This window comes from Haliaeetus leucocephalus, unplaced genomic scaffold (genome assembly GCF_000737465.1).
Source record: "Haliaeetus leucocephalus isolate CR32 unplaced genomic scaffold, Haliaeetus_leucocephalus-4.0 Scaffold556, whole genome shotgun sequence".
NCBI classification, from domain to species: Eukaryota; Metazoa; Chordata; class Aves; order Accipitriformes; family Accipitridae; genus Haliaeetus; species Haliaeetus leucocephalus.
The window spans coordinates 6,777,482-6,795,183 of record NW_010972992.1 but is presented as its reverse complement, the minus strand read 5'-3'; the positions used below and the strand labels follow the sequence as shown (position 1 = coordinate 6,795,183).

At 42.8% G+C, this 17,702-nt stretch overlaps 1 protein-coding gene across 9 annotated transcripts in view; it reads right to left on the bottom strand.

Moving 5' to 3' along the window:
* Positions 1-17,421, bottom strand: part of ATAD3A (ATPase family, AAA domain containing 3A) — a 38,845-nt gene extending 21,424 nt beyond the window's left edge. For 5 of the 9 annotated variants that reach the window (XM_010577421.1, XM_010577423.1, XM_010577420.1 and 2 more), the window contains exons 1-13: positions 17,192-17,421; positions 16,575-16,651; positions 15,854-15,955; positions 14,289-14,348; positions 13,851-13,920; positions 12,142-12,307; positions 11,347-11,416; positions 7,230-7,385; positions 6,942-6,998; positions 5,907-6,032; positions 3,410-3,534; positions 998-1,049; positions 12-82 (exon numbers count right to left, since the gene is read on the bottom strand). In XM_010577421.1, coding sequence (XP_010575723.1) covers positions 12-82; positions 998-1,049; positions 3,410-3,534; positions 5,907-6,032; positions 6,942-6,998; positions 7,230-7,385; positions 11,347-11,416; positions 12,142-12,307; positions 13,851-13,920; positions 14,289-14,348; positions 15,854-15,955; positions 16,575-16,651; positions 17,192-17,417 — 1,358 coding nt within the window. In that variant the 5' untranslated portion in view covers positions 17,418-17,421. Of the gene's footprint in view, positions 1-11; positions 83-997; positions 1,050-3,409; positions 3,535-5,906; positions 6,033-6,941; positions 6,999-7,229; positions 7,386-11,346; positions 11,417-12,141; positions 12,308-13,850; positions 13,921-14,288; positions 14,349-15,853; positions 15,956-16,574; positions 16,652-17,191 lie in introns of those variants that run through there. The other 4 variants (XM_010577426.1, XM_010577427.1, XM_010577430.1 and 1 more) reach the window with 4 other exon arrangements.
* Between the last annotated feature and the right edge of the window lie 281 nt (positions 17,422-17,702).

The following is a 17,702-nucleotide window of genomic DNA, read 5'->3' as shown; positions in this document are numbered from 1 at the left end:
TGGATACTTACTTGTTGCTGTGCTGCCCTGTTCTGTGCAGGAATGCATTTAAAGTTGCTCTGAGATCTTCACTGATTTTCTCCTGCAAAGATGAAATCCAAAGGAAGATCAACTGCTTGGGGACCTAAGACAGGTCACAGCTTTAAGCAGCATTATTGACAAAGTGAGTTCTGTTATTGTCAACTATTTGCATTACAGTAGAATCCAGAAGCACTATAATACCTTGGAAAAAAAAAGGATCAATTTATATATCCAGGAAAAAGGTTAGGAATTAAAGCTTCCAGCAGAGATTAAATATTTACCCACAGTCATTCAGTGATTCTCTTGATTTCAAACCCGAGGCTCTAACCATTGGCCCAGGTGGCTTTCCCTGCTGAACACTATTTTAGCTGGCAAGTCCATTAAGGTACTTACAGGAAAATAATCCACAGCAAAGAATTCACTTACACATTCAAAGTGATCTTCTAGGGATAGCTCTTTAAATAGACTGTTGGGGTTCAAGTAGCAGGTCCAGATTCAATGTACAATATGGTGACTTAGTTTGAAAATATAAATCATTTGTATGGGGGAAGATGCTAGCATAGCTTTGTTAATGCAGTGAAAAGCAGTTGTTACGAAAACCTCCCAAGATAAGTATCTGTTGGGACAAAAAACCAAACGCTGCAGGGTATCAGCTCTGCAGTGTGAACAACCTTCTCTTGTTTTCAAGATAAGGCTCGCTCTTTCCTACTGCCCAGTCACTTGCAAAACCTCCAAAAAGACTGTGTCACCCATCTCTTGTAGGGAGGAATTCTCAAGTCAGTCTTGAGATGCTCATTCTATTCAGTTGCAAGATGCTAATTTCTTGTCTCTCTATCACTGAATTAGGTGAGTAGTAAGGCACTTGCCAGTTTTACTCTTTTGCCTGTTGAAGCTAGTTAATCAAGTTAAACAAGGCGGCTGTCGGCTGACTAACTCTGCAGCATGCACTGGTAATGGACATAGAGAAAGTACTTACTGTTGCCCTCTTCCGTAGAAATGCATCCGCTTCATCCACAAATAGCAAGAGGCTGTAAAAGGAAAGCACTACACAGTAATAGGAGACAGGTAAGTGAGGCTCAAATGGCTCAAGGATTCTCCTGTCCCACTATCAGGCACCCATAACTGTGACCAGCTGTAAACCCCAAGGATTACACAAGCAGATTCATTTCTTAAGGCAACATTTCTCAGCTAAGCTACAGCAACTTTTCCATTGCAAGCACTTGGCCCATCCCAAGAGTTAAGTAAGAGGTATTAGCTTAAAACACCTTAGGCCGTAAATCTGTCTCCAGGCCTCTGGAGTTTTGTTTCCTGCTGTGCAGAAACAGACTGAACAGAAGCAATTCTAGGGCACAGGACCTTAACTTCCTCCAGATTTTTAAATATAGATGGGAGTTTTCATAGGCATGGTTTGGCAACGGGCTTGTATCTAGCAGTACTGGTATGTTACTGCCAAGTTGGAGTAGATCTTTGAAATTTAGACTGGCTCCCCAAGTGTTTGTGAGAGTGCTTATTTTACCATTCCCTCTTATTTAGAGAAATGTGCACAAGGGTACAAGACCGGTACACAAGCATACAATAAATCTTGGTGACAACGGCATTTCCTGCCATTTTTCTTCCTTGTATCATTCTGAAAACCTCAAACCAGAGTCCTCCCCTGCAATTTGCTTTGTTATTTTGGGGGGTTTCCCCTTTCCAAACTGCACTAGCAATAACACAATGGTTTTACTACTTGTGGAGAAGTGAATTAATAAAGTCAATGAATAATTCACAAAAATAAATTCATTTATAACCCAAGGGTAGTGCTCTTCCCAAGAGACAAAGCGTATAAAGATGTTTATCAATAACAGAACCAAGTTGCTCATAAAGCTGTCACAGCTTGTATTACCTTCTCGCCTAGCTTCAAAACCAGCTTTCTTTCAAGGGATTTCAGGGCCTATTAACATCTTTTACTCAGCTCCAGCTTTTCTGAAAATATTCTCAGCTACAGTCTCTGCAGAGAAGTATCTTCTATCACAATGGCTTTCAGCTAATAAAGGCAACACAGAACTAACAGCTAACATTGTTGGATACCCAGAATAAAATCTGCTTAAATACTTGAATGTTACTAGAGGTTAGAATATTGATGTATATGGATACGTGTAATCTTTGATCACAACTTTCATAAGATGGCTATCTGAAGCTTATGAAGTTCAAATGCACAGAAGTTTTTATCAGGACAGAGAATAAATTCAGACCCAGGCAGTGTTGTGAAAAAGAACTCTAGTGAAAGCATCCAGCAGTTGAGTATCTTCGTATCTCTTCCAACTTCTTTTTTCTAAGCTTACTTTAATTATTACACCTTTCCTTCTCTAACTCCTCAGGGTAGGAGAAGCTTAAAGAGTTTAAATCCTTAGGACATCTACTCTGCATATTTTTGGGTTTTTTTAAAGGGGAAATAGAAACATTTAGATGATGAATGCAGCAAGGATTAAAACAGACACTGGAAAACAATGCCCATCTAAAGCAATCAGAGAACACATAAATCACCAGTTAGCCACATTTACAGAAGACCTGCAATCAAAACAGCACAAAAACCCAAACTGACACCCACTGCAAGTACTCTATTGAATTTTAATATCCTGGCTGGACAAGCAAATTCTTAGCTACCTCTGGACTGCAAAAATCCATTTACACTAGTATGAACAAATTAACTACTCTTACAAAATACTCTTACAAAATCAGCGAGCCAAGATTTAGCCTCAACATGAATGCTTTTCTGCAGATAAAAGTTTGCTTTTAAAGGTGACTGAAAAAGCACAGCAGCTTGTGACTTTTACACCTATCTAACGTCAATGCCTTTAGCATCTGTCTCCCCCTTATCCTCTTTTATTTCTTGTAATTTGCTACTTCTGCTTGAGACTCAAAAGTAAACAAGAAGCTGGATCCAATATCAGAGCCTAAAATGAGCAGTCACAACAGGGAACATAATATCCAGAGACTGTAAACACCTGGTTGCACCTCCATTTGTGCTATGTCTCCTAACTACCGTCAGAAAGCTAATCACTCTGAAAGAAATGCGTCCCAGCCTTCAAGCAGGCAATATTTCTCCACCTGCCTGGTGAGATCAGCAGAGAGTCAAGCAATGACTGATCTAGAAAATCTGAAGTAAACAAGAAGGGTTTGAGGGAGCAGAAGAGCAAAAGCTTTCAGCCTTTTAAATATTACTAAGCAGCAAGAATTCATCCATTCCAGGAAAACTTTAGGAGATGTTATGCCTGGTCAGTATTACCTCATCTGTGCAAGAGTATCATTCAATAACAAACAGAGATCAGGGGTCTGAACTACATCGTTGCAGTGAGTTTCTCTGAGCAAGAAACCGAATTCAGTATTCAGAGGAACCTCTACTTACCCTCTCCTACTGGTGTTTGCCCAGTCAAAGAGCTTATGCATGGCAGTAACTCCTTCCCGCCCCATGGGGGCAACATCGCCACCTGTCATGATGGCATAATCCATGCCCGAGTGCACAGCTAATTTCTGGAAGGAAACAAAAACAGTGAGTTAAGCACTCTCTTTCACTGCAAGACCACGGAAGAGGAGGAGGGAAATAAAAGTAGTTTAGTCCTATCAGCATGCTTATTTGCAGAGGGAAAGTATGCTCTCAGAGAAGAGAATACTTCTTTAGTCACTTAGGGGCAGATTTCACCATTGCTCTGAATGGGAATGAAAGATGGAAGTTTAGTCTTGTGGCAGCGCACAAAATTTTAATGCTCAGAGTGCTTAGACCTTCATCTTTAACTTCTGTATTGTTTATTTCTTCCACTGTTTTCTTCATGGTCTAGTTTATAACAGGATTCTACTCTCTCTTAGATGCTTAACTAATACAACTCTCAGAAAATTTTATTCCTTTAAAAAAAAAAGTTAAAAGCCTGGAATTAAATGGTCAGTGAACCTGATGAGTATTTGGACAAAATAACAGAATTTTCCCTTTGTGTTTTAAAGCCTGCCTGTGTTTTAAAGCCAGACTCATTGGTATGGTGACTACTAAGTGAAAGGTTTTGATGAAGCTCCTGAGGCATGCTGGAAATACCTTCCTTAAGCCTGCAGGTAAAAAAAAAAAAAAAATCCTCTTTGATTTTTTGCTAGGACAGAAAATGCAAGTCTATCCATAAAGCAAGTTTGACAGGATGTAGCCAACATTAGCCAAGTGCATCAGAAGAGCCTATGGCTTGCACTGACCAAAGTTTGCTTAGGCTGTCATGTCACTGCAGGGCAGAACTATAGCCTTGGCAATGCCTCCCTCTACTTCAGCCCAAACAGGTCTACTAAGAGCCATGTAACGTTGTAATTAAGGTCCCAGCTTAAACCTGCACTCCGCCTCACTACAACATCTCAGTGGCAAATTAGCCCACAAATGCCTGTATCTGTAAGAACAGACTTTGCTAGGATTTGAAGCCAAAAGATAGGAAGATCTCTCTCTCTCTCCTCCATTTCAGAAAGCAGTTCACAAAGCAGCTACCAATTGAGCTCTGCCATGGTAACAGACAGCAGGCTGAGTTAACATACTATTAGCTGACCCAGACCTGGCTATCCAGTTCTGCCAAGTGAGGAAAAGTCATCTGAAGGTTAAAATGAACAAGTCAGCCCAAGCAGATCAGCAACAGCCCCACAAAACATGCTTAGCTGAATCCAACCAGTTACCTGCTATGCAGCAGGAGGCTGAAAAAAAGCTTTGCTCTGCCCTTTAAAACCACCCAGTTCCTGCTACTAACATTTAGTGTTTTGTATCAGCCCAAAGCTGGAAGCTTTAACAGTTGCATCCAAGTGTGTTTACATCTGTCTCAAGAATCCTGTCATACAGCATTACTACTTACCACCACAGACTCATATATGTCTTTGCCCTCCAGGAGTCAGAGTAGACACCACACTATGACATGTTACCTTTTTGGAACAGCAATAATAGCAATCTGTATCATCACTGCCCTTAACCCAAGTACAAAAGTCATAGCTCAGAAAACAGTCGGCTTCCCAGCATAGTATTCTCTCCTCTCTAGAGCATACAGGTCTCACCCTTACATCCATCTTCCTCCTGACCTGCTCCAATCTTTTACAGCTACCACCACCATCCCCTTGGGAGTTTCTACGCTACTGGGGAAAAGTGTTAAGAGAACTTCTGGACTGTTTAATAAACTTCTTTGTCCACTGCCAATCAATTCTCTCAGCTCTTACACTTCTCCCTTCTCCTTATGCTGCTGTTGCCATTTCCTAGATTCGTCCCTCTCTACTGGCTTTAGAAATCCGAACTAGGTGGCATACTGTCAGAGCAGGCAGCAAAACACTACTGGGATATGGGTTTAATGTACTGATAGAGGAAAAAAAAATTCAACTTGCATCAGCACGTCAAATCTGCCACTGTTAAACAAGTATATGAAACCTCAGATCTAGTGGACAAGCACTGAAGAGCAACTCAAAAATCAATTCCTTACTCAAATCCATGCAAAAACTATCCTGGTAGTGCACATGCTCAGTGAAGCCATACCTATCTCTTCTCTGCTCTGGGATTAGTAAGTGACAGGAGGAAAGACCCTATTTAGACAAGTGCATAAAATTAACAGAGGTGGAAATGGGACAACAGGTTGGTGTTGCGATTTCACAAGTCACAGTTGCCAAGTGCCTTTTCCAGATGGAAGGGCTCTTCTGCCTACACTTAGCAGTAGAACTCAAGTGATTGTACTAATTTAAAGCTGAAGCAGGCTGGATGCCCTTTCCTCCCTTCCCAACAGAGACACAAGAACACAATGTTTATGCAATACTACAGCAACAGATTTGACTAGGGAGGGTGCTTGGACCTTGAAGTTTTCAGAGCACCCTGCAACATGCAGGTTGTCAGAATCTTGGCAGGGTTTTACCTTGGCAAAGAGCGTCTTTCCAGTGCCAGGGGGACCATACATAAGAATATTCCTGTACAGGCTTTTGTTCTTTTTTGTATTTCTTGTTGCTATGGCAATGTCTCTCACACGTGCTTCTAACTGTGGCTGCAAAAAAAGGGTTAAACTTAAGGAACAGAAAGTACCAACAGACCTGCATGTATCAGCTTCGCAGATCAGTACCAGCAAGAAGCAGGCAGCACTCCTACAGTCTCAAGCTTTTAAGCCTTAACTTCAGCTGCTTCTTACTTCAGACCAGGGTCATTTCTCCCTCTATGTCAGGATTTACTCAATTTAAAGTTCTGTCCGCTTGGCTACAATTCTTTTATAAGAAAAAGCAGCAGTGCAGTAACTACTGTAAGAACTGATAACACCTAAGTATTCACTTCCTACTGGATGCCATGGGAGGGATATGTCAAAACATAAGCAACTCTTTGCAGTAATAATTCTTTCATGTAAGTCATAAACATTCATGTTCATACTTACTACTGCATTTGTAGAGATACTGGGAGAAAGCTGCTTCTTGCAGGAGCATTTTCTCTCAGCAGCTTCAAGAAGCACTTAAATTTGCCTCATATCCAGGAATCAAATTCAGAAGCAAATATACAGAAGCAGCCCTAATTAGCAAGTTAAGAACCATTCACAAGATGGGCAAATGCTTATGCTTCTTTGGCTTTTTGGCTTACAAGCAGATCTAGGTTCAGTAATCCTTAACAGATTAGATGAGACAAGTGGAAGTCTGTATATTAACATGCTGACTACAGAGAAAAACTGTAGCAAGGCGAGAACTGAACTAAGACTTCCAGCTGCTTTGCACAGAGAAAAAAAGGTTAACAGAGTGCTTAACACGTGTCACACTGAACATGGGAGCTTATTTACAGTCTCAGTGCCCTGAGGGTGCTATGTCTCCAGAATTACTGGAATTACAGCTTTTGAAGTGAGCTAAGGAACCAGCCGTTCTCATTTAGATTCCAAAGTCATCCTTCACAGACCAAGACAGCAAAATAGAGTACTCACACTGAGAACAACTCCTTCAAGGGCGTCCTGAGCCTTGCTGGTAAGACGCTTACCAACCTGGAGAGGACAAATTCAATTACTGACATGTAGATACCAACCACAGTTTTGACAACTCACCTAGACAAAAAGGTCATATGAAATGACAATGATCTCCGCCCACCTATGCTATCTCCAATAGTACTATTATTCACAGAGCCATTGACAGCTCCCTGCCTGACACAAAGAGCTGCAAAAGGAGTTTTGCATCCCCATGGCTGAGTGCAACACAAAACCAAAGCTAAACTTTACCTTGATAGGATGCTTCAGTGCCTCCAGTACAGTAATGCGTGAGGTTTCTCTCACCAGGGAAGGTTTGCCCAAACGTGCTTCTATGTATCGCCCTGCTACTGCAGTGGCATTCTTGGCAGAGTAAACACCCACTGCCAGCAGGGTTAGGCCTGCCACCTGCAAAGAAAAGGGGGAAGGATTAGGAAAAACACTTGGCAAGGCAACGCTATTGTGTGTAGCATGCCCTGTGGTGGGGAATTAAGATTCAGGACAAATGCTGACCAATAGGGGTTTACTTTTGGTAAGATGTTTTATCGCTGTTCAGTCAAGGTCTTACATTCCCTATTCATAGGGCATTTAGTGCTCTTGCATCTCACAGTGTGAAAGGCAGCGGAAGCACAAGTAATGCATATAGTCATATATCCAGAAGTACGTACTCCCTGCTCAAAACATGTGTGGCTTTTCAAACTTTTAACTGAGTAGAATATGCATTAAGACAAATAGCCATCAGGCTTTGCTACAAACCGGAGTTACAAGCCTCCTATGAGAAAACAGCATCTCCCATAATGCTGAAGCTTTAGCTTCCAGTGTTATGAACAAAAGCACATTGGGAAAGTGGCGTGGTTTGGGGTTTTTTTCAGGTATTCTGTGCAAGCAGTTAAGAATAAGCCCGCATCAACCAGGTGCTGTCTGCCACGCTAACCCTCACCATAGAAGAAAACGTATGCCGAATTAGAGATGCTAAGACAAACATCTGAACTGTGGCTGCCACCAAGGCAGTACAGAGTAGGGAGCAAAAAGGACTAGCCAGAGTACACCTGCTAAAGGTGAACAGTCATGCCAGACCCAACACAACAGGAAAATAGGTACTCAAGAGGAGCTTCAAAGCCAAAACCACCACAGGAATTACCATCACTGCATCAGAGACTGTTGTTTCAGAAACCCCAGAACATGAGACATTCCTATCAATTTGCCGGTGAAGCAGAATCCAGGCTTCTCTGTGGTTTATGGTTGTGGCTTGGTTCAGCACTACGTTGGCTCATATTAAACCAAGAGCCTCGCAGGCAGCTTCTTCCACCATAGCTAGCTGTCAGAATAGACAACGAGCTGTGCTGACAATACTAAAGACACTCCAGGAGGTTGCTAAGAATAAAATTTCAGGACAGGATTTGAAAGCAAGACTTTACAGAAATCTTTAGCATGTATAGGATTGTTTCCTTAATACTCAGAGACTGAGAGCACTGATAAATTTTTTAAAACTTCACTTAATGTGCACAAACATAAGCCTCCAGTTCCATCTGTCTGTACGTATGCAAGCGAGTCAGTTGATTTACCAAAAGTCCTATTCACCTGAAAATGCAAGGGAACAAGGGGCATTACTTTTAAACTGAGAGGTGTTTGGGAAGAGGCCAACTGTTCCACACAGTTCTGAGTGCAAGTAATCAGTTGCGGTCAGCTTACAGCTAGATGCCAATAATTCCTACCAGAGCAAGCCCAGATAGACAAAAGAGCAAGCTGCAGCATTGCTTTTAAAGTAAGCAGACTTTTACTACAAGTACAGAACAAGGTCAAAAGCCTCAAGGACAACAAGGATGGCATTGTTAAATAAACCATGAGACACCATATGTTCAGTTTCACTCTGCTTGAACATGTGACATCACCTTTGCTTTGGATGGAAACATGAACAGTTCAGAATTGTGAGTTCCAAGATGCAAAGAGTAAGATTACTTCCACACCTGATTTATCTCAGTTTACAGGGACTTTAGAACACAAAAGAGACTCCTCCTTTTTAGCAGCCTCCCTCTAAAAACAAGGTACCATTGACAAATGATCTCACGCACTCTTATACCATCTGCTTTAGCAATATCCAGTACTAAGCAGAGTTACAGGTTGATACATCAGATCCATCCAGGCAGAGAGAAGTATTTCAGACTTTTGGACTTCACTGAGTTCATGATACAAGATACAGAGAAATACAGCTTTAAGACTGACAGCTACGTATCCAAACAGGAAAATTAGTCGACTCTCACATTCACAGAAGAACCCAACTACTATGCCAACTCCACAAATTGGTCTGATTACAGTGCCTATCTGTTTATCATGAAGTATCTAGCAAAGAAATGAATCTCTGGCTGATAAGCAAAGTGAATTCCACTAAAAAAACCCAAAAAACTAAAAAATCTTTGAGCAGAACCTTTGGGCTTCTGCTTGGATGGGAAGAGGCAGAAAAAAGGCAGCCCTTCCAGTAGGCAGGAAGAGCTGAAAATCCATCCAGGGCTAATTTAGAGGAACCCTAAAATAACTGGCTAATTCTTACCTTATAGTCACTTTTCAAAGCAACAGAAAATATGCGTTCCAGCTGTGTTACCTCCTTTCCAAAAATATACTTACTTTTTTTTTTTTTAAGCCAGATGTCCCAAATTCACAAGACAAGAGCTTGTCAGAAGCAAAAATGACCATAATGCAGGAAACCGGTATCTGGGTCAAGAGAATATGCAGCTAAAAGCACCAAGCACTAATCTGCAAAAGGCTCTGAATAGTGCAGGCATTCCAGGTACAGCCTACAGATTACAAAAGGATCCACTAAACGCATGTCTTGTTCTCCCCAGCGCACTCGGGCAAAGTGTCTTTTATATCAGCCTGTGTGTATAAAACCGGAGGGTGGAGCAGATGGTAATGACTGACTTAAAGCAAAACGTCCATTTTAACAAGCCATACTACTAAAAATATATTTTCACTGTAAAGTTTTAAGTAGTACACTGAGAAACAACTTTATGTCCATAAGAAGCCACTACCATGCTCTTTTGTCCCGTGAAAAGATGTTAGTTCAGCTTTTAATCAACTTATTTTGCACACCTAACAGTTCTCCAAGTGCTCTCTAGGCTACATCAAAATTAGATATAAAGTTGTGAGATAAGCAGCTAAGTGAGTTTTAGATCATGTCCTGCAAGGTCTTGAAGTTCCAGAGACTAGCAGCGCTCTTCATAGATGAAAACGGTACCCTCAAGCGTCCTGATCACAGAGAGCTGACAGTCTGCTATCCACCTGGGATGAGAGTAGCAGGCAAGTTCTTGGCAGCTAATTTGGTGGGAAGAAATTGCACTCAGACAGAATGCACGCAAAAGGAGAATGCTGAAGAATTTCTTTCTGTGGCCTTAAAATCATATTATAATTTATATTATAATTTAAAAACAAAACAAACTTTCATGATGCATCTCTTACTGTTTTCTGGGGGAGTATTCTCAGAAATTTTTTACTGTAAGGGGTACGTAATAAAAAAATTTTTGAGACCACTGGTTTAGAGGGAACAAACCCCTTTTGTGTCCACCAGATCGACTATTACACATCTCCAATATAGCTTCCCTAATATTCCTAAAAAAACCCAAACATTTTCAGTTTGTAGTTTAACTGCAAACATACAAAAGACATCAGGGGCGGGAGGAAATGGGAATTAGATCCCTGTTCCCCAAAACCACCGCTGGCAAAGTCGTCTTGTAACAGCAGCATTAAACATTTCATAATGCTCTGTTCCCCTATGAACATTTATAGACGTTTGTGCATCACGGAAGTACAATGAACATCAGTCATTAAAAACCTGAATGAAAACTTGTCAGCTGAGAGCCCAGTCAAACACAAAATTTGCTTTCAAGGTCTTGAAGAAAAAAAATCTGTGGTTATCTCTAATTGGCTGTTAGGTAAACCCCTTACTCCCCTACATACATAGAGACAGCAAATTCTAGAACAATCTGTGGGAAAAAAATCCCAACCAACCTGTGAAAAAGACTTATCCACTTTTTTCACAGATTCTGCATCTATTACTTGTAATAGCTGGCAAACTTTCAGGAAATGTGTTTGTAAAGGTGATGGTGCCTCCAAAGACAAGACAATTATATGCTGTTCATCAATCAAAGCCAGAACTTTTGTGACCAATGAGAAACAAATTATCTATACAGAGAAGATGAGAATTAATCTGAATAAAAATCTGAAGCACAGCATCTCCTTAAATGAGGACTGCAGATAGCACTAAGTGATCAGCAAACTCCCGCAGTGGTTTACAGTTTATAAACATATCAAAGAGTTTAACACATATTTACAGACAGACTTTTCTGGAAGTTATCAATACATGTTACAATCTTACCGTGGCCGTAACTTTATCCCAGTCTGTTACAAAAGCACGGAATCCTTCCCCGAAGAGCATCCCAGCTGTCCTATGGTAAGCAAGCAGCAAGGCAAGCAGAAGAGAAAGGGATTTCAAAGACTGAATCGAAGCAATTTACAAGACAACTTTATAATGATCTTCTTCAGAACCAGTCAAAGCTAATTGAGGGCTCCCCTGGGAACTGAAACATGAACAAGCATGGCAAATATATTTATAATCATCTGATGTCTATACCTGATCTGGAATTAAATCCAGAAGAGCATTTGACATTAAGATAATATCAATGTCTGTCTTTAATAAATTATTGGTGCTGAACTGTAATAAAAGGTATTTAATTCTAAAGCTTTTTTTATTCAAAATCTCGAAGGACCTAAACCTAAAAAATTACAAACCTAAATGCCCACCCCTTTGGAGACAGACCGCTTTATACCTTTATGGCATTTATTCAGAAACAGAAAGGACTCTCAGAGTTTTCAGAGTAATTGAGTCTCAATCTTAGCAAATAAGGCTTGAAGTAATTTGTTAGAAAAACTGTATAAAATTCACAACTCTATAAATAGTCTCTTTGGTTCACGTTCAGATGACAATGTAGCAAGACAAGTGAAAGACAGGGTTCTCTAATATAATTCCTATTGTTCAGAGTACAAGAGTATACAAACTAACTTTTGATATTCCTCAGAGCTTAGAGGAATAAACAGCAAGGTTTCCTACATGACGGGAGAAATCTGCAAAAGCAGTGAGGCAACCCATGCCCTTCTCCTGGCTCGCACATACTTGAGGGACTCCAACACAGTTTGGCGATGTTCAGCAGCTTTTAAACGGATCTGCTCCCGAATGATGTCTGCGTTCTCCCGCTCAGCCTTGGCACGGGCTCTTGCCTCTGCCTCGACACGCAACATTTCATTCTTATGCCGCAGCTCCATCTCTCGCTCTACAGTAGCTTAAAAAAAAAAAAGGAAAAAAGAGGACAATCTTTTGGGCTGGCTTAATCCCAGGTATCAGGCAGGTGAAAGAGATGCATTGCTTCATCCTGGCTTCGCAACAGCTGTGTGTAGTCCCATAGCAGCAGACTTCAAGATCTTAATTCCCTCCCACCCTCCCCCAAAAGGCAGCCAACCAGTACAATATCACAGAAGACAAGACAAGGAATTTTCCCTCTGTGCTCAGAGGGATCACACACCAAATAGGTGGCCTTCTCCAGATGGCACACTGCAAGACAATAATCACGCTTCATTTCTGAAGTTCATTACCAGAAAAATTGCTCAGGGCAAACTTTAGTCAGAGATGAACTAGACAAAGGATAAAGCAACAGAGAGTGAAAAACCACACTGGTACGCGCTGCTGCTGCTCATTAACATAATTTCAGAGAGAAAGGGTGACCTGCTACAGACAACAAAGGACAACCCTGGGCAAGTAACTACACAGTGTAACATACACTGCTTGTAAGGAAGAGAAGGAAAACAGAGTTGCCCGTACAGTGCTGTCCCAAAGGGGATTTTGGAAGCTCTGTTACTTCAGACACACAGAATTGCAAAAGACACATTAAGATTGATGTGAATGGAGAGTGAATGAGAAACCTAAGAACAACCCAGGAGATGAGGACTTCACAGACAGCACCCTCTATCTTCAGCGTCACTGCAAGAAGTCCTGACTGGATGACCTAGCTACTTAATACCTGGTACACATCTTGATACCTGAATGCTGGACAGGTTACCTCAACGTTCCTATCTTGGTGCCTCTGAGTAGGTGCATACAAGACTAGAATCACCCTCTCCTACAAGGTTTCACCACTGAGCGTTGTTACATGGTTGCTGCAATACTTCCCTCAAAGATACCGACAAACACTGAGAGTACACCAGATGGCAGCAAGGAGCGGACAACACAGCAGTCCACGACTGCGTACAGAGCAAATCAGCCTTCCAGCCCGGTTTGGTCATACACAAATCGCCTTACATTTCTAAGACCTGTGCCCTAGTGGAGTCCCACTGGAGTTCTGCAAACCCAGTGATTCTGGCAATTCCACAACAATGAAAAGAAACAAAGCAAGTTTCAGACTAAAACTTCATTACTCAGCTTTTATTTTCTACAGGAAACAGTGGAGACTAGGTGACACGGATTCAGCCGTTCCTCCCAAGAGCTATTTTGTTTCTCTTCCCTCCTCAAAACTGGTTCTATTTTAGATTGTCCCAGTACAAAATCAGAATTTCACTTGCTATATCAGGAGATCCTGACAGTTCATTGGGAAATCCAAGTACCACAGGGCAGACGTTTAGGAGTACAGCCACTTCTAAAACTAATCTTGGAAGCAATGGGTAGTTCTAGTACTACTGGGATTTACCCATTACTTGCCAACATGACATTAACACATGACCCTAATGGAGCATCAACCAATACCGACAAGGAGTCAAAGATCAGTACAGAGAACTCACACGCCCGCCCGCCCACCCACTCTGTCACTAGCAAAAGAAAAGTTACCAGCTTACCACGCCTCATGGCTTCCTGCTTCTGCACAGATTCCTCCTGCTTCCTCAGATTTTCTTCATTAGCCAGTTGCTACAGGCAGAGATGACAGCAGAAGATGTGTTCAAGTTGTAAGAACTCGGACAAGTAGGTATTTGTGTAAACTTAAGTACTACAAATGTTTTCAAGAAGCTAGTGCTCAAGTTGAAGTGCATTCTCCCCCTCCGCATCTCCCAGATTCGTACTCTTAAGCCCATGCTCCTAGCCACTTTGTCCTAATTCCTGACCTTTGATTTGCCTGGCCAGCACTGTTGATGCCAAGGAAATAGTACAGATGAAAGCAACTGTGCCTAGCATCAGCCATCTGGCCAGCACAATAGGGCACAGTTCCAGATCACCACTTTGACTTAAGAAAGCTACTATACAGTTGCCAGCTGGGTTAGAGAAGGAAGCCATCATACCTGCTGTCGCATCTGTTCATCATAGCGCTGCCTTGCCAATTTGTCCTGGTATTGGGCTCGCTTCAAGATAAAAAAAAAAAAAAAAAAAAAGAGAATTCAAAAAATAAATATTAGGCATTTAAGAGGGAACCTAGTTCTGAGGGCAATTAGGTTTGGAACATGCCGGAGGGAAAAAAACATCCTCCCACCCCCCAAAATAAACCCGGGTTTGAATATGAACAGGGCAAAGTTTGGTGCAAAACATCCTCAGTCAGCACCAAAACTCCTCTATGCTGAGAAATCTATATAGTCTGACTTCATTTTAAGGTATCACAGGTATAAAAACAAAGAACAAGTGTGCCTTGGCCAGAAAAGGAGACTTTGTCTACTGGGAAAAACATTTTTCTCATGTTCTAAAACACATTACCTGGACTGGTGATTGAAAGCAATAGAACTGTCAAGATATGCTGCCTGTCAGATGAGCTCTGTTTCTGATTGATTTTCTTGTTCCTCATTAATTTCTCTCATTGATTTTCGACTGCAACTGGCAAATAAACCCACGTCACCTACACTCAACTGAAAGTGGTCTGAGGGCCCATGTCCATCAGCAAGGAGGACTCTGTACAAGGGATGATATTATTCTCTATTCCAAACAGACAGCAGAACAGCTTGCAAGTTGATTCCTCAACAACTGCAAAGCATGGCACTTCAGAAGTAAATCACGATCAAGTTTGCTCTGACTTCAAATGATGCCCTGTGAACTGCAAGAGTTCAAGAGCTAACTCGTGAACAGAACAGATGACTGTGAAGCCTGCTTCCTGAGCCAGCCCCGTTCAAAGTCCAAACTCTGATGGGATAAAAAGCAACATGTGCCAAATAAGCAGGTTTAGCTATCTTCCCAAGCTAGACAATCAATTAATCAATCACCTAGTTCCCTGTGCTCTCAAAGTAAAAAGTCACCATATGTGAGCTATTAGCTTAAAATCTAGTTTACATTTCCCTGATTTCAGTATTATTGCCACTTCAGTAACTCATGCTAAACCACACCAGAAAGCACCAACATTGCTTACAACACAGCCTCCGGTAACTCTCAGATTTGCATCACTTCTTCTCTTGAGGTATTTTTTTCCTGTCTAAAAGATCAAACTTGGAAGAAATAGGGTTGCAGGCTACTTAAGACTGAAATCCAAATAACTTGAGACACTTCATTATCCAGGCTAACAAATATACTTGATAAGCCAGTAGTCTTCAACCTTTTAACACCATCAGCTGTTAGACACAAACAGGTGTATCTCAGCATGTCCAATAGCACTTCCTTGAAAGTTTCTTTAGGAAAATTTCAAAGAGCACACAATAAGGGTAACTGCTACTACCAGTTCCTTCAGACGTTCAAGAACTTGGTAACAAAAGTTCAAGATGACGAAACCATGTATAACTACAAATCAAGTTCACAATTACAAAGCCAGGGTAGAAAATGGGCTCCCCTTTCCCCCGTCCCCCAAAGGGGGCAATTAATGCATTGTTGCCTTTTCCATAAAGGACAAAAAAAGACCTCCCATCACTTGGCTTCCCCCTCATTCCCTTACTGCTTGATGCTGTTTCGTTTCTTCACTGAGTGTTTTTCGTCTCTCTTCTGCTTGTACCCGTATCTGCTCATTCTTCAGTTGTTCTATGGCAGCCTCATACTCCTATCAAGAAAAAGAGATAATCATTGCAAATAAGCTCAATACATCATCCTATAGAGAAACACTAGTGACAATTATATGCCAAGAAATCCATCTGTAATCAGTGGTGCCCTGCAAAGCTGACCAATGACACAAGAAAGCTAAAATATGATCATAAAATATGATTGTACGAAATCTCATAATTAGCCGTTTCAGGATCGTATACAATTTATTTAGAAAAAAAACAAACCAACCAACATAAACAATCCCCAAATTCCTTTATAAAAGAAACAGAAGCCTGTCCTCCACCCAACTACTTTACAGTTCCCTGCAGAACACCCTTGTCATTCCCTGAAAATGGTGGTGATATTCTAGGAGTTACAAAACCACTCAGGACACGCAATTTGTAAACAAAGCCATAATATATGCCTGAGAATAAGCCAAATCAATTTGCACTTCACCTTCCAGACTTTTTTTTTTAAAAAGACAAATAACTATTTATGCCAAAGCTGAACAGCAACAAGAAAAATTTAGCACTCTCTGCAGATTGCTAGAAAATGAGACTTCAACTCATACCCCCCCAGAAACCTGGCAGTTGCCTGAGGCGGGCTATCTGTACAACAGGTGATGAGATGCAACATACCTTAAGCTTTGTTTGCTGTTCCAGCTGCAAGGTCTGCTCTTGCATCTGGGCAAGACTAAGAGCATCTTTCGCATGGCCTGAAATTGACAGTGGGAACAGGTTATTAACAGTACAAAGGTTTTTTCTCCAGTAAGAAAACGCTCAGTCTATTCAATCCAACCTGGCACTAGCTAAGACTGTCTAGCGCACTGCTCTGAAGCCGTACATTCAACCCTCCCTGCCGACAGACAGTCGGAAACCTTCTCAGCCCACCCGTGATCTGAAGGCAACGAGTTTACCCTAATGAGAAGGTGCTTCCTTCACCTCCTGAAGGTGGAACCTGAAGAAAGTTTCTTCCTCCCGCTTCAGAAGCCCCGGTGGCGATGCTCCGAGAAAGCCAGCGACCCGGAGGGTCGACCTCGGGGCCCTACAGGCCACCGGGCTCCCACCAAGAAGCAGCAGCGGCCCCGGGCGAGCACTACAAGAGCCCGAGGTTGCCCGGGCCGGCGGGCAAACACGCTCCGAAAAGGCGCCCCCCCCCCAGCACGGCAGGTACCGATTAACTGTGGCCGGCGGGAGCTGTGGGGCGACCCCAACCCAGCCCCAGGCCCAGACCCCGACCCCGGTCCCTCACGCACGGGACGCGTCCAGCTCCCTCGCCGCCTTGGCCGCCCGCTCCAGGCCCGTGGGGTCGAAGTTGCTCCATTTGTCCTTGGGCGGTTGACGGTCTCCGGTTCCACCTCCCGCCACCGTACCGGTACCTCCTCCCGGGGCCGGTGGAAGGGAGAGACCGGCCGTACCCGGTGCCGCATCCCCTCCGCCCGCCGGGGCCGAGCCGCGGTTCAGCCCGAAGAGCCAAGACATGACGACGCCGGCGGCGGCGGCAGCAGCACGCGCGCGGGCGGAGGACGCGCCGCTCCCCGTGCGCCTGCGCGGCGGCGGCGTTGGCGTTTTCTCATTGGGCCGGGGCGCCGTCGCTCGTAGCGCGTCACCGCCTCCGGGAAGCGGGCGCTGGGGGAGTATTTTTTGATGGACGGAATGACGGGGCGGGCTCGGGAAGGGGAGTGGAATCGGATTGGCTGTGGAGTAGGGGAGTGGGCGGGGAGAGCTGGGGACGGAGCGCGGAGAGGGTCAAACTAGGGCGGGCGG